This window comes from Miniopterus schreibersii, assembly GCF_964146895.1.
Source record: "Miniopterus schreibersii genome assembly, chromosome: 3".
NCBI lineage: Eukaryota > Metazoa > Chordata > Mammalia > Chiroptera > Miniopteridae > Miniopterus > Miniopterus schreibersii.
The window spans coordinates 42,684,712-42,699,282 of record NC_138103.1 but is presented as its reverse complement, the minus strand read 5'-3'; the positions used below and the strand labels follow the sequence as shown (position 1 = coordinate 42,699,282).

At 36.8% G+C, this 14,571-nt stretch overlaps 1 protein-coding gene across 9 annotated transcripts in view; it reads left to right on the top strand.

Moving 5' to 3' along the window:
• The window catches only part of APC (APC regulator of WNT signaling pathway), a 115,954-nt gene that overhangs the window by 83,164 nt on the left and 18,219 nt on the right, over nt 1-14,571 (top strand). For 2 of the 9 annotated variants that reach the window (XM_081133291.1, XM_081133292.1), the window contains exons 9-13: nt 5,990-6,088; nt 8,662-9,040; nt 10,763-10,858; nt 12,127-12,180; nt 12,259-12,294. In XM_081133291.1, coding sequence (XP_080989417.1) covers nt 5,990-6,088; nt 8,662-9,040; nt 10,763-10,858; nt 12,127-12,180; nt 12,259-12,294 — 664 coding nt within the window. The remainder of the gene's footprint in view (nt 1-5,989; nt 6,089-8,661; nt 9,041-10,762; nt 10,859-12,126; nt 12,181-12,258; nt 12,295-14,571) is intronic. The other 7 variants (XM_081133298.1, XM_081133299.1, XM_081133294.1 and 4 more) reach the window with 5 other exon arrangements.

Sequence of the window (14,571 nt, the reverse complement as noted above, 5' to 3'; positions counted from 1 at the left end):
GTGGTGAACATTGCAAGCACATTTGGCAATATCAGTTATAGATTTTTCCACAAATCAATGTTTTATGGCATTAGTTTGGTTACTAATGCCATTTATTTGGTTACTTTCACTGTTTAAAACAATGCTACATCATATCACAAAACATTTAATGCGATACACCACATAAAATGAATGATAAAAGTCATACAATCATCAGTAGATGCAGAAAAAGCATTTGACAAAATCCATCACCCATTTATGATAAAAACTCAGCAAAGTGAGAATAGAGGGAACATACCTTTACATAATAAAGGCCATTTATGACATACCCACAGCTAACATCATCTTCAATGGGGAAAAACTGAAAGTGTTGCTCTTAAGATCAGGAACAAGATTGGGATGTCCACTTTCGCCACCCTTATTCAACATAATAGTGGAAGCCCTAACCACAGCAGTCAGGGAAATAAAAGACATCCAAATTAGAAATAAAAGAAAGAAGAAATAAAAGGCATCCAAATTAGAAAGAAAAAGTAAAACTGTCATTATTTGCAAATGACATGATAAATGAATTCCTTAAAGTAGCAGGATACAAAATAAATATTCAGAAATCAGTTGCATTTTTATACACCAATGATGAACTATCAGAAGAGATATTAAGAAAACAACCCCATTTTCAATTACATCAGAAAAATAAAATATCTAGGAATAAATTTAACCAGGGAGGTAAAAGACGTGCACTTGGAAAATTATAAGACGTTGAAGAAGCATATGCTGTATTCATGGATAGGAAGGATTAACATTGTTAAAAATGTCCGTACTGCTCAAAGCAGTCTATAGATTCAACGCAATTCCTATCAATATACCACTGGCATTTTTCGCAGAGCTAGAACAAATAATCCAAAAATTTATATGGAACCACAAAAGACCACAAATAGCCAAAACAATCTGGAGAAAAAACAAAATTGGAGGTATCACATTACCTGATATCAAACTATATTACAAGGCTATAGTAATAAAAACGGTGTAATGGCCCTGGCCAGGTAGCTCAGTTGGTTAGAGCATCACCCATCACCTGCAATACGCCAAGGTTGCGGGTTCAATCTCTGGTCAGGGCACATACAAGAATCAACCAGTGAGTGCATAAATAAGTGAAACAACAAATCCAAATTGGTGTTTCTCCCCTCACCCCTTCCTCTCTCTAAAATCAATCAGTAAACTTAATTTTTTTAAAAAAAAAACAAAACAGCATGGTACTGGCATAAAAACAGACACACGGATTAGTGGAACAGAATAGAGAGCCCAAAAATAAACCCACACTTACATGGTCAATTAATATTTGACAAAGGATGCAAGAACATACTGTGGGGTAAAGATAGTCTATTCAATCAATGCTTTTGGGAAAATTGGACAGATACATGAAAAAAGTGAAACTAGACCACCACCTTACGCCATACACAAAAATCTCAAAATGGATTAAAGACTTAATTCTAAGACTTGAAACAATAAATCTCCTAGAAGAAAACATAGGCAGTAAAATCTCTGACATTTCTCTTAGCAATATTTTTGCTGATACAGCTCCTCAGGCAAGGGAAACAAAAGAAAATATGAACAAATGGGACTACATCAAACTAAAAAGGTTTTGCACAGCAAAAGAAATCATCAACAAAACGAAAAGACAGCCTACTGAATGGGAGCAGATATTTGCCAGTGATACAGTCAATAAGGAGTTAATATCCAAAATTTATAAATAATTCATACTTAACACCAAAAAAAAAATCCAATTGAATAATGGGCAAAGGACCCGAATAAACAGTTCTCAAAAGAGGACATACAGATGCCAATAGACTTGAAAAAATGCCCAACGTCACTAATCATCTGAGAAATGCAAACTAAAACTACAATGAGATACTACCTCAGAGCCATCAGAATGTCTTTTATCAATAAATCAATATGCAGCAAGTGTTGGCGAGGATGTGGAGAAAAGGGAACCCTCATGCACTGTTGGTGGGAATACAGATTGGAGCAGCCACTATGGAAAACTGAGGACGTTCCTCAACAAATTAAAAATGGAACTGCCTTATGACCCAGTGATTCCATTTCTGGGTATATATCTGAAAAAACCTGAAACTCTAATTTGAAAAGATAGCCCAGCCGGGCGTGGCTCAGCAGTTGAGCGTTGACCTGGGATCCAGGCGATCGGGGTTCGATTCCCAGTCAGGGCACATGCCTGGGTTGCGGGCTCGATCAATGACTCTCTCATCATTGATGTTTCTGTCTCTCTCTCTCCCCCTCTCCTTTCCTCCCTCTGAAATCAATAAAGATATATTAAAAAAAAAAAAATTATTTGAAAAGATATATGCACCCCTATGTTCACTGTAGCATTATTTACAATAGCCAAGATATGTAAGCAACCCAAGTACTCATCAATAAGATGAGTAGCTAACAAATCTGTGGTACATTTATACAATGAAATATTATTTGGCCATAAAAAAGAATGAAATCTTACCATTTGCAAAAGCATGGGTGGACTTAGAAGGTTTTATGCTAAGTGAAATAAGTGAGAGAGAGAAAGACAGATACCATATGATTTCACTTATATGTGGAATCTAAACAAAATAAAGGAACTAACAAAATAGAAACAGACTTATAGTTGCATAAAACAGACTGAGAGTTGCCAGAGAGGAAGGGGTATTGGGGGCGAAAGGGTGAAAAAGACAAAGGCATTAAGAAGTACAAACTGCCCAGCCGAGCGTGGCTCAGCGGTTGAGCATCGACCTGGGATCCAGGCGATCGGGGTTCGATTCCCATTTAGGGCACATGCCCGGGTTGCAGGCTAGATCAATGCCTCTCTCATCATTGATGTTTCTATCTCTCTCTCTCCCTCTCCTTTCCTCTTCTGAAATCAATAAAGATATATTAAAATAAAATAAAAAGTACAAACTGATAGTTACAAAACAGTCACGGGGATATAAGGTACAGTATAAAGAATATAGTCAGTAGTATGGTAATACCTATATATGGTGCATGGTGGGTACTTGAAATATTGGGGGGGATCGCTTTGTAAAGTGTGTGATTGTCTAGCAACTATGCTGTATACCTGAAACCAATACAAAATCATATTGAATGTAAACTGTAATAGAAAAATAAAATTTTAAAAATTACCAGCAACTATTTTTAAATAGTGAAAAAGTAAAATAAAACAATTCTACATCTACTTCCAGATCCTAATGTAAATAAGGGATATTTATCTGTGGAATTGTGATTCAGTTACACCAAGATTCCTTTAACTTAATAGGATCTGCACACATGACAGCTTCTTGGGGTTGGTTTGTTTTATTATTTGCTTCAGAGACAAAAACTATTGACACTAATTGAAAACGAAAATTGATCTCTTTGACTTAAGATCACTGTAGTAGGATCGGTTAAAACTTCTATCCTGGTGCACTTTTCTCTACCACCATGTGGAAATTCATTGTACCCTGTCTTTCACCTGGTTTCCTGCCTACATGCACTCTGCCAGAATGATTTTTACGAAGAGTAAATCACCCTCTTTGTAAAACTCTTTATTGGCTTCCCTTGATTCTCAAAATAAGATAATCCTTTTATTATGGCCATATAATCTGGCTCCTTCCAAGTAACTTGTCAGCTTTATGTCACGCTTTGCTCTCACCACTTCAGCCACAGTGGCCTTTGGGTACCTCATTTACGAGGCTTCCTCCTTCTGCAGCATGTGCACAGTCTATTCCTGTTTATATAGTGCTCTTTTTATCCTACATCACTCAGTTATCATGAGTTCATACGTGTCTGAGCTCAAGCGTGACTTTCTCGAGGTTTGAATAGCTCAAGCCCACTGTCACAGGTCGCCCTGGCGTGCTTCTCTTTGTTGAAGATTACCACATGTGCAGTTTTACGTTTACTTGTGTGATTATTGTGTGTTTCTCCCACTAGACTATAAGCTCAGCAGGCAAGGAATCTTGTCTAAGTTTTGTCCATTTTCGTGCTCCCGCAGTCCCTGATAAAGAGTAGATAACAATATAAATATGTGTTGTTTGGAAGGACTGACATCCCTCGTAGAAATAGGGTTTCTTGATCTGTAATTATTCTCCCCTGGAAGTTAAATAGAAAGAGAAAGCTAGAAGTAAACTATACAGGTCGGATCCCTGATTGATTAGTATATAACTATGTATGGAATTCACTTATGAATTGGTTCTCAGCTTTTCTATTTCGAGTTTAAAACCAGATCTCTAGTGACAGCTAGTAAGTAGTGATGAAGTTCAACCAAGAGTGAGAAAAATATGAAATTGGTTGAAGAGCCTTTTTTGCAGCTAATAAACATTTTAAAATTTTTAGTATGGAAAACTTCAAACTTCTACAGAGGCAGACAGAATGGTATAGTAACCCACATGTACCTCGCCTATTTTGCACTCCCATTTTATTTTTGAAGAAGATCCCTCTCCCTCTACTCCTCCCTCTCTCTCTAAAATCAGTAAAAATAAAAAAGAACCAGCAATAGTGTCCCTGTTACGGATTTTACTACTAGCTCCTCATTCATTTATAATTCAACAAATATTTTATGGGTACCTACTGTGAGCCTGTGACTTCCGTTGGTACCAAGAGAATACAGCAGTGAATGGAATGAGGTTTCTACCCTCAAAGAGCTTATTTCTAGCTTTTCCTTTTGAAAGGTTAAGAATTGTAGCAGAATACCTGCCAATATTGCTTTCTAATTGAACACTATTCTTATAATCATTCTTAATTATTAATGAATGGCTTTAGCTATGGCTAGTATTTGATAGGTCCCAGATATTTATCTACAGCCCCCAACTTTCCAGAGTTACATCTCATGTTTTCATATGCCCATTAAGCATTCTTACTGGATGTCAGTAAAATCAAAGGTGGTCTCAGTACCCACACTGAAAGCCATCATCTAGTCCTCGGTTTCATGTATTCATTAATGGCACCATTATATATCCATCCATGTATCCAAGCTCAGCACTTCCAAGTTGTCCTTGACTCCCAGCATCACTTTACTCACATCCAATCAGTTAGCAAACCAATTGATTCTATCCCCTAAATACAGGGCATCTGCATTTCCCTATTCTAACTTCCTGACTTTGTGCCCTCAGAACCCCTCAACTATTAAAAATACCCTCTTCCTCATTTCCCACCTGTGATCTCTCCATCCTGTCCTCCATACTCTTTTTGAGACATAATTCTGATTGTGCCATTCTTCTGCCTAAAGTCTAGTGACTCTGTAACATCCATACCTTGAAAGCAACATCTTTAAAATGATATATGAAATTGTTAATAATTTAATCCAACCTCTATCTCCTGCCACACACCTTGTATTCTATCCATAGTAAACTGGAATACTCCATTCTCTCCATATTTATACCTTTACACAGGCTCTTCCATCAGTCTCCTACCCCAGGATTCAAGGCCTATCTTAAATGCTACATTCTATGCAGCCTTTAATAGATTCTAAGCAGCTAGTTGTTTCTTCCTGTTTTCCCTCAGTATTTAATATAGCCATCTATGATAGAACTTTCATATCAAACTGCAGTTCTTTATTTTTTCATGTCTTTCTCCAGTAGAAGTTTGAAGCAGTTCTCTCTATACCTTGAGCTCCCAGAGAACTTGCACTATACCAAATTCACAATCAGTTTTGTGGCAATTTGGAGCATTTCATTAATCAGTGAAGCTTTCTATCAATTCATATTTAACTGAATGTGGTTGCATGTCTTTGGATCTGTGAAAAAATATTACTCTTAGAATTCCAATGTTTGGTTACTTCCGTAGTGTAGTTTAACTATCTTTTGCAACAAATCTCTTTTTCTTCAGTTCTCTCTAAAACTTAATAATTTTATAGGTAAAAACATTAGGTTTGAGCAGTTATAATGTTCACGCTTTTAATGGTATATTTAGCTGTCTACCCTACAGGGTGCCTTAACATGAAATTAGCTATATTTATCTACAATCTAAATTACACTGTGTATAATTTAATTTGTAGGGTTCGACTACACGAATGGATCACGAAACAGCCAGTGTTTTGAGTTCTAGCAGCACACACTCTGCTCCTCGGAAGCTAACAAGTCACCTGGGAACCAAGGTAACAGAAAATTATAAGCCTGGTCACTAGTACTATGAATATTTCTCTAATTTTCATTAGATAAGTCACTAAAAACATTCTTCTTCATCTTTTACATAGAGGAGAATTCTCATCCCATCAACACAGTCTGTTAAAGAAATGACTTTTTATACAAAGAAGCACAGACAAAGGGAAAATAAGGATTATAAAAAGTGCCAAATTAGCTAGTTGGTGTTTTTTTCTCATTTTCCCCCCCATCCTTATCTACTTCTCTGCAAGTATCATAAGCTCCAGCCTCACTGACTTGCTTTCCCGAGCTCTCCCTGTGACTTTCTGCCTCCATGCCTTGCCTGCAGTGACACACACCTCCACTTTTTACCCCTCCTCAAAATGGCTGTCAGAACCTCAGCCAGCCTTCAGAACTCTACGCAGACTTTACTTCTTTGCAAAACATTTTCTGATTCCCATGGTCCTCTCACTTTCCCATGTGGTCTCTCTGCCTCCTTTGAATCACTAGTTTGCATGAAACTGGAAAGCAGAGATGGTCTTTTATGTATCATGTGCTGCATCTAGCACAGAGCCTGCACATAATGAGTGTTTAACAAATATTTATTTAAGTAGATGGGAAAATTATTGCAATTAAATGTTATCCAGTGCTGGTAAGTCAGTTTTCGTAGGGTCTCTCAGATGTTAGCAAGTATCATTGGACTTGGAATAGTATATTTGAAAAGAAAATGATTTTATTATTGTTTTAAAGCCAGAGACTTTAATATTATATTTTCAAAGGATGAAATTCTAATATTACTAAACAATATATTTTTCAATAAATCTAAATAATTCCACTAATTATTTTCATAGCATACTTTATATTCTCTTTCTTTATTTTAATAATATAATGGCTCTGAGGAAATGCATTACTGAAATAACTAATGTTGACTTAAGAAATGAATTGTAAAGTAGTCCATGATATTGTTAATATAAGACTTAATTCTTTTAATAACTCAAAATAGCAACTGCTTGGGACCTCTGGAATGCTAGTATCTGTGCTAGGAGTTCTATGTACGTTGTCTCTAATCTCAAGAACCCTGTGAGATATTATTGTTTCTCTTTTTTAAATGAGAAAACTGATAAAAAAATGATTCAGGCAGCTGTTGTGTAATTAAATTGGAATTCAACCCCAGATCTATCCAACATCGATACATAGTATTTATTTTTAAAAAATATCTGAGATTCAGCATTACTGTTGCCTGAAAACTGGCAGCAAGAATACCTTTTCCTTTTGAGGTAATTTATGCATAATATAAGACTTTCCTACACTCTTGAATGCCAGCTTCTACCCTATATATGTATTACTTCGTTTAATCTTCACAGAGAAAACCCTGTTAGGTTAATTTCTTCATTTTGCAACTGAGAAAACAGGCTCAGAGAAATCAGTGTCACATAGCTTGCTTGTAAGTGATGAAGCCAGAATTTGAAAGTCTGTTTATCCACAGTTCTATCCTGCCTTCCTAAAACTTTCACATCTTAAAAAATTAGTGTGTGTTTATGCATTTAGAGTACTTTCCCAACTTAAGCACTATTAATTGGATAATTCTTTGTTTCATTGTAGTCTGTTTAGCAGCATCTCTGGCATGTACCCACTAGACACCCATAGCACTTCCTCCTGTAGTTGTGACAACCAAAAATGTCTCCAAGGCATTGCCAAAAGTTAAGAACCACTGATTTATACACATGACACATTCTTTATGTAATATCCTCTACTTTTCTGTAATAACCTCGAGCTTTAAAATGAAGCTGATCACAGTCCAAGATAACAGGGTACAGCCCTGCCTGGTGTGACTCGGTTGGAACGTTGTCCTATACACACCAAAAGGTGACGGGTTCAATTTCCAGTCAGGGCATATACCCAGGTTGCGGATGCGATCCCCAGGTAGGGTGCATATGGTAGGCAACTGATCGGTGTTTCTCTCTACCCCCCCTTTCTTTCTCTAAAATCAATGGAAAATATATCCTTGGGTGAGAATTTAAAAAATTTAAAAAGGTAACAGGGTACTATTACTGTTTCCTGTTTCTAATCTGCTTCTAAGTAAATCCGTAGACTTTACTGTCAGAGATTAATTGATGCTTAGCAGTTGCTTAAAAAAAATCGTATAAGAATCTTGGATAATGATTTTAAAATGTTTTAAATTTATTAATTATAGTTGTAGATTAAAAGAAGTATAAAACAAAATTTTTAATTGTCCAGAGAATTTAGATAGACCACATTCCTCACTGTGTGGGTGAAATTAGTTGATTTTCGTTCATTATAATCAATAAATTATGACCAGCTGATCCAAATAAACAGCAGTTTAAGTATTTAAGAACCACTTTCTCTTTCAGCACTGTATACTCCCACTGCTATTATTTACTCATATAAACAAATTGGTGATGATTATATAAATTTTGAAATAACATTCATTGCTTCATCCTGGAAAGGGGTTTTTGTTTTTGTTTTTTGTAATGAGTTACAATAAATATCCCATTCATCGCTTCATTGGTGTTGGCTTTTGGATATTAAAGTCATAATTTTGTTTCTAAACTCATTTGGCCCACAGGTGGAAATGGTGTATTCATTGTTGTCAATGCTTGGTACTCATGATAAGGATGATATGTCACGAACTTTGCTAGCTATGTCTAGCTCCCAAGACAGCTGTATATCCATGCGACAGTCTGGATGTCTTCCTCTCCTCATCCAGCTTTTACATGGCAATGACAAAGACTCTGTGTTGTTGGGAAATTCCCGGGGCAGTAAAGAGGCTCGGGCCAGGGCCAGTGCAGCACTCCACAACATCATTCACTCACAGCCTGATGACAAGAGAGGCAGGCGTGAAATCCGAGTCCTTCATCTTTTGGAACAGATACGAGCTTACTGTGAAACCTGTTGGGAGTGGCAGGAAGCCCACGAACAAGGCATGGACCAGGACAAAAATCCAAGTATGTTCCCTGTAGTGTACATCATAGTGCATGTTACAAAACAACTGTAAAAGTTTTTAAAAAGAAAACTATCTTAGTATGTTGTCTTTATGAATAGGAAGGGGAAATGCATATTAGCCATCTCCACTACTAACAGTTTAAAGCTTAAGTCTGTTTTAAGTCTAAAATTAAGAAAAATTAACAAAGGAAATGTTATATGCACTAATATGCAGCCAAAAAAAGAACAGGAAATCAAGAGAGACTTTTCGAGTCATAGCATAGTAGATCTAGAAAGAACTTGAGCAATTATGTTGCCCATCTCTCTAATTTGATAGATGAAGTTCAGAAAAGTAACTTTACTTAGGTTTTTTTCAGCCATTAGTGACCAAGCCATTATCTTTTACATTTGCATATCACTCTATTCAGTGGATACAGAGCTGTTATATCTGTTGTTATTTGATCCTCACAACAACCTTGTGAAGTAGTAAGGGAAGGTATTATCATCTCTATAAGATTTGCCTGTGACCTCAAAGCTAGTAAGTGGTGGAGCCAGGAACAGAGGCCAGATCTTCTGCTTCTTAACTCAGTTTCCTTCCTACTACATCATCCTGCTCCAGGCAGTGGGCCCCTATCACTGGGGATGATCAGCCACCCAGCTGTTTGTTCAGGGAGAGACCCTTAGCCACCAGCCCCTCTCCCTCAGGCGCAGGGAACATGGGAGCTGGGACCCTTGGGGACATAACTTACTTCATTCCTGTAGCAAGAACCAAAAGCAGTAAGTATATAAGGTAAGATCTTCCTTTCACCTCATACGAACACACACACACAGAGAAAGGACTGTTGCACCAATCTATTGAATTGAGAAGCTGGATCGTGGGAGGGATGGCGAGAACATGACCTGTGAAGCTTTAGCAGATTTTATTTTTAGCTTAGTTATAAAGGTGAATTTACTTAAAATCTAAAAAATGTCAAGAATTTAACAACAACAACAAAATGGAAGAATCATTCTTTATATCTATTTGTCCTAGGGATGAAAACTAATAAGATACTTTCAGGGAGAACATTGTCTTTCCAGATTGTTTTCTTTGGCTGTTCACAATTATGTAATGACTAGCATTTTGTGCTCTTGATTACCTCAAAAAAGTTAAATAGAATGAATTAATATTATTACTTCTGAAAAATAGACTTGCTTTTTAAATTTTATTTCAGGTAACAAGTTTTGAAACCTTGTGCATAGTATTAAATGTGGAGGTACATTTTCTTGGATACCTTTTCTTTAAATTTTTACTATCTAGTATCTGTCAATGTAGTAAGTAAACTTTCTCTACTAGATTTCTCTACTACATTTGTATGCAGCAGTGTGCTTCTAACCCACACTTATGACAATAGTTTAAATAGAAATGATAAATAAAATTAAACAGTTTTATACAAAATGTTTTTATTCTTTCATATAGTAAACAATTTTAAATTGAGTTATAGCAAAAATCTTCAAGGTTCTTCTAACAAAATTGGTCAAGGGCAGATGAGTGGTAAACATTTTTATAGAACCAAGAAAAGTCCTTTACTCATATATTCTTTCACATGTTTGTAATATTTATCTATTCAGCAAATGTTTGTTGATCCATTAAACTGTGCATTAGGATATGTTAGTGAGCCCTGTGTATTTTTTTAAATATAATAAACATCATTTTTTTTTTTTTGAGGAAACAAAACATTATGGTTTATGTCAATTTTATTTTTTAGTGCCAGCTCCTGTTGAACATCAGATTTGTCCTGCTGTGTGTGTTCTAATGAAACTTTCATTTGATGAAGAGCATAGACATGCAATGAATGAACTTGGTAAGACAAAAATGTTTCTTAATGCCATAGAAGAATACTAAAGATATCATCATTGTTGAAATGCAATATAAGGCCACTAACATCTATTACCAGCTGCTTCTTCCTTGTAGCAAATGATTATAGTCTGGTTTCCAGAGGAGAAAAGGTTCTAAATAACAGAAACTGCCACCCTAAACTAACTTGGATTTTCAAAATCTCAATCATAGATTGGAAAAATTACTAAATGGGGACACTCCTTGCCCCTATTACCAAGGTAGACCCTGTGTGACAGTTGGCAGGGAGGGTAATTTGAATTATTTTGAAATGTGGAGCTACTTCATTGTCCCTGAACTGAGTCACTTCTGACCAACACCAGAAGATTCTCATTTATCTCCTGTAGTTATCAGTCTTTACTGGATTTTCATGATAAGCAGCATGGTATCTTTGAAACTGGTTACTATGGAAAAGCATTATGCTCTAATTTAATTCCATTAATTTTGGAAGGATTACTCTTTAGGTATGTGTTATCACACACTCTGATCCTTATATAACCTGCATTTGTGCTCCCCATTTTTCATGTAACGGTTTTTCTTTGATTTCTAGGTTCATTTTGCACATGTGATATTTATAAATTGCATCTTGCTGAGCCATCGCATGTGAACTGGATCTCTCCAGTGGTGCCACAAGCAAGACCATACACTGAGTTCCCATCTTAGTGTAGCTGTGCCCTTGCTTTTTGTGCTATTTATGTTACATTGCATTCCAGTCCCCACTTTGTTTTCCTGTCACCCTTGTCATTATCATTCATCATTTATCTTGAAAGTGACAAAGTCATGAGACTTAAAACAAAGAACCCGAACAGCCAAAATGAATGTTGTCTCCTTCAGAGTCATTACTTCAGGAGGCTATGTACTTCTGATTTCGGGCCTGCTCTCCAGCCATGCTTTTCTTCCCAGAGGCCCCAGCAGTTGACCCACCTGAATCTCTTCCTTCCCCCACCACCTCCCTCAGCCTCCTGTGGAACTGAGAATAATCTTATGCGTTCTCCCCTCCTCAGTACAGTCTCAACATGTGTGAAAGTGTTATGTTTGGGTGGGGTTTTTTAATACTAGTAATGGAAGGGGATAAAAGTAATGAATAAACAGGAAAATTAATCCAAGTTTAAGCTAACGCAAAGATTTTTCTATAAATGTCCCTGTGTTCCAATGGACTAGACTAGGACTGACACATTAATCATCTGAATTTCAAGTAAAACGTAGACTCAGTATTTGTTCCTCTTCCTTCTTCAGGTAGGAAGGCTACCCGGGGCATTTCATCACAGGAGCTAGGGCAGGGGCTTTCAGGTGAGGAGCAGGATGGGCCTCTGGGGGTGTGACTGCTGGGGACATAGCCACAGAGGATTACCTTCTTCTCATTCCTAGCCTCCGAATTTGCACTGGAACAAAAGAAGGATCAAGGTTTGTGGACTGTGGAGAAATAGAATAAGATAGCATAAAGGATCTGACTGTGAGGGATAAGGAGGGGAAAAGTCCTCAGTAGGTGAAGGGAAATTCCTAAACCCAGTCATCTGGGACTGTCATTTGTCCATACAAGAAGATTCTACAGCTACCAGGGTCACATAACTTTGCACCTATTAGTACTACAAGTTTTAGGCTATAACATTAGTGATGTATTTACTAATTTATTCTTATTTCTGTGCCAGAAAGTTGGCTAGGTACTAGATATAAAAAAGATTAAGATGTCCTAACTTCCGAGGAATTCATGGTTTAATTTGCATTAATGTTTCCGAAACCAGACCATAATGATCACTAGAGGTACTTGTCAAACCATGTAGGTTCTCTGGCCCTGTAGCAAGCAGGCTTAGTAAAACAGAATCTCCAGAGGGAGGGACCTAGGAATCATATTTAATAAGTGACTCAGGTAATTCTTCTGATCAGGAAATTTTGTGAAACACCAATCTAGAGAGTATTGATGTTGGGCCCCTAATGTTTATTTTAGAATGAGGCATTTCATGCTAATAGTGACTATCTAAACCAAGTTTATATACACACGCACACTTCAAAAAGTATATCATCTTTCTATTATCTTTTTTAATTAAAGATTCTGTTGAATGCCCTGGAATCTGTTGGTCCTCTACTATCTATAATGTTATCAGATACCATATTGGGTACTATTTGCTCCATCTGGACTCCTATTTCCTAACATAGGCACTAAGAAAAATATGGAAGGACATGCTCAGTATTTTTGCATTATTTTGAAACATTCTGATGTTTCTCAGGGCATTCTGTTTTTTATTCTAACAATCATGAATTTCCATTATGTTTTCTGTTTGCCTGAAAACATAAAGGGCTCTCTCTTTTATCTGATATCCTAAATTCTATTGAATGTTCTTTTTTCATTAGCCATGTTCTTAATGGTTTTGTTCACAATGGCCATATCCTTTTTTAATTTTTCCCCCCAGAATCAAATCCTAAGAGTTTCAGTTTTTTCATACAAGAGTACTTCCTCAGCTCTGCTTATTTAGTGCCTTCTTGGAATCTTTATCACAGTTATTGCTACACCAGGCAGGATTTTATGTAGGCACATAACATAGTATGTTTTGTTTCAGTATTGGTATCCTGCTTTATAATACTGGTGGTCTCATTAGTACACAGCACCACTGTCTTGAGGTCAACAGTGGCCCCACCCTCACCCCCAAGGTCAGTTTCCTGGGTCAAAACTCTAAGTTTTTTTACTGGCTCCTTCTTTATCCAAGCATCACATGGTGGAATTCCTTGGACCTCTATCCAAGGCTCTCTTCCTCTCTCCTGTCTCCCTAGGCAATATTCTCCACTTCAGTTATAGTGTTTTTCAAATTTGCATCTTAATCCAAGTTCTTTCTCCTGAGTTTTAAATATATTATCAAACTGCTCACCTGGCAACTGTACTTGAATGATTTTACTGACATTTCTAACTCAGCTGTCACAACTGAAATTTTTATCTCCTCCATCCCCATATCTCTACCCCTCCCACAGTTTCTTTTCTCAGAAAATGGCATTTCAATCAACCCAGTTGCTCAAGCCAGAATCTTAGAAGACATAAGGATAGCCTTATATTCTATATCTAGTAACTGGGTACTTTAATTCTGCTTCTTAAATATATCTCAAATCGCTGTTCTTCTTTTCATCCCCAGTTCAAGCCACCATTCTCTCTTCTATTTTGCAGTACTTTGTTTTACTTGTCTCCCAACTTCCAGTCATAACCCATTCTACACCCTGCAACCATAAGACTATTTAGAACACATATAAAATTATTCCTTCCCCTGCCTAAAATCCTTAGTGTGGCACATAAAGTTTTGCATGATCTGGCCTCTACCCATTTTTGTAGCCTCATCTTGTAACCTTGATGCTATCTATTTCAGACTCAAGGGCCCTTGCACATGCTATTTCATCTGCCTACAATGCTTTGTTATTCCTGCCCCACCTTTTTAGATACTCCATCATTTAAGTCTCAACTTAAACATTATTTCCTCAGCCTTTTTCTTGATCCCTCCAGTCTAGGTCAAATCCACTTGTTTTCTTGCCCTGTACTCACACAGTCCAATACAATTTAATTAGTTGTTCATTGTCTGTCATTGCTCTAATCTATAAGCTCCATAAAGACAGTGGCTGCATTTGTTCACTGCTGTATATTTTTCCATCATTATGGGTAGTTGGAGGAAGATATTCCCAAATGTGATTTGGATTTTCCTTAAC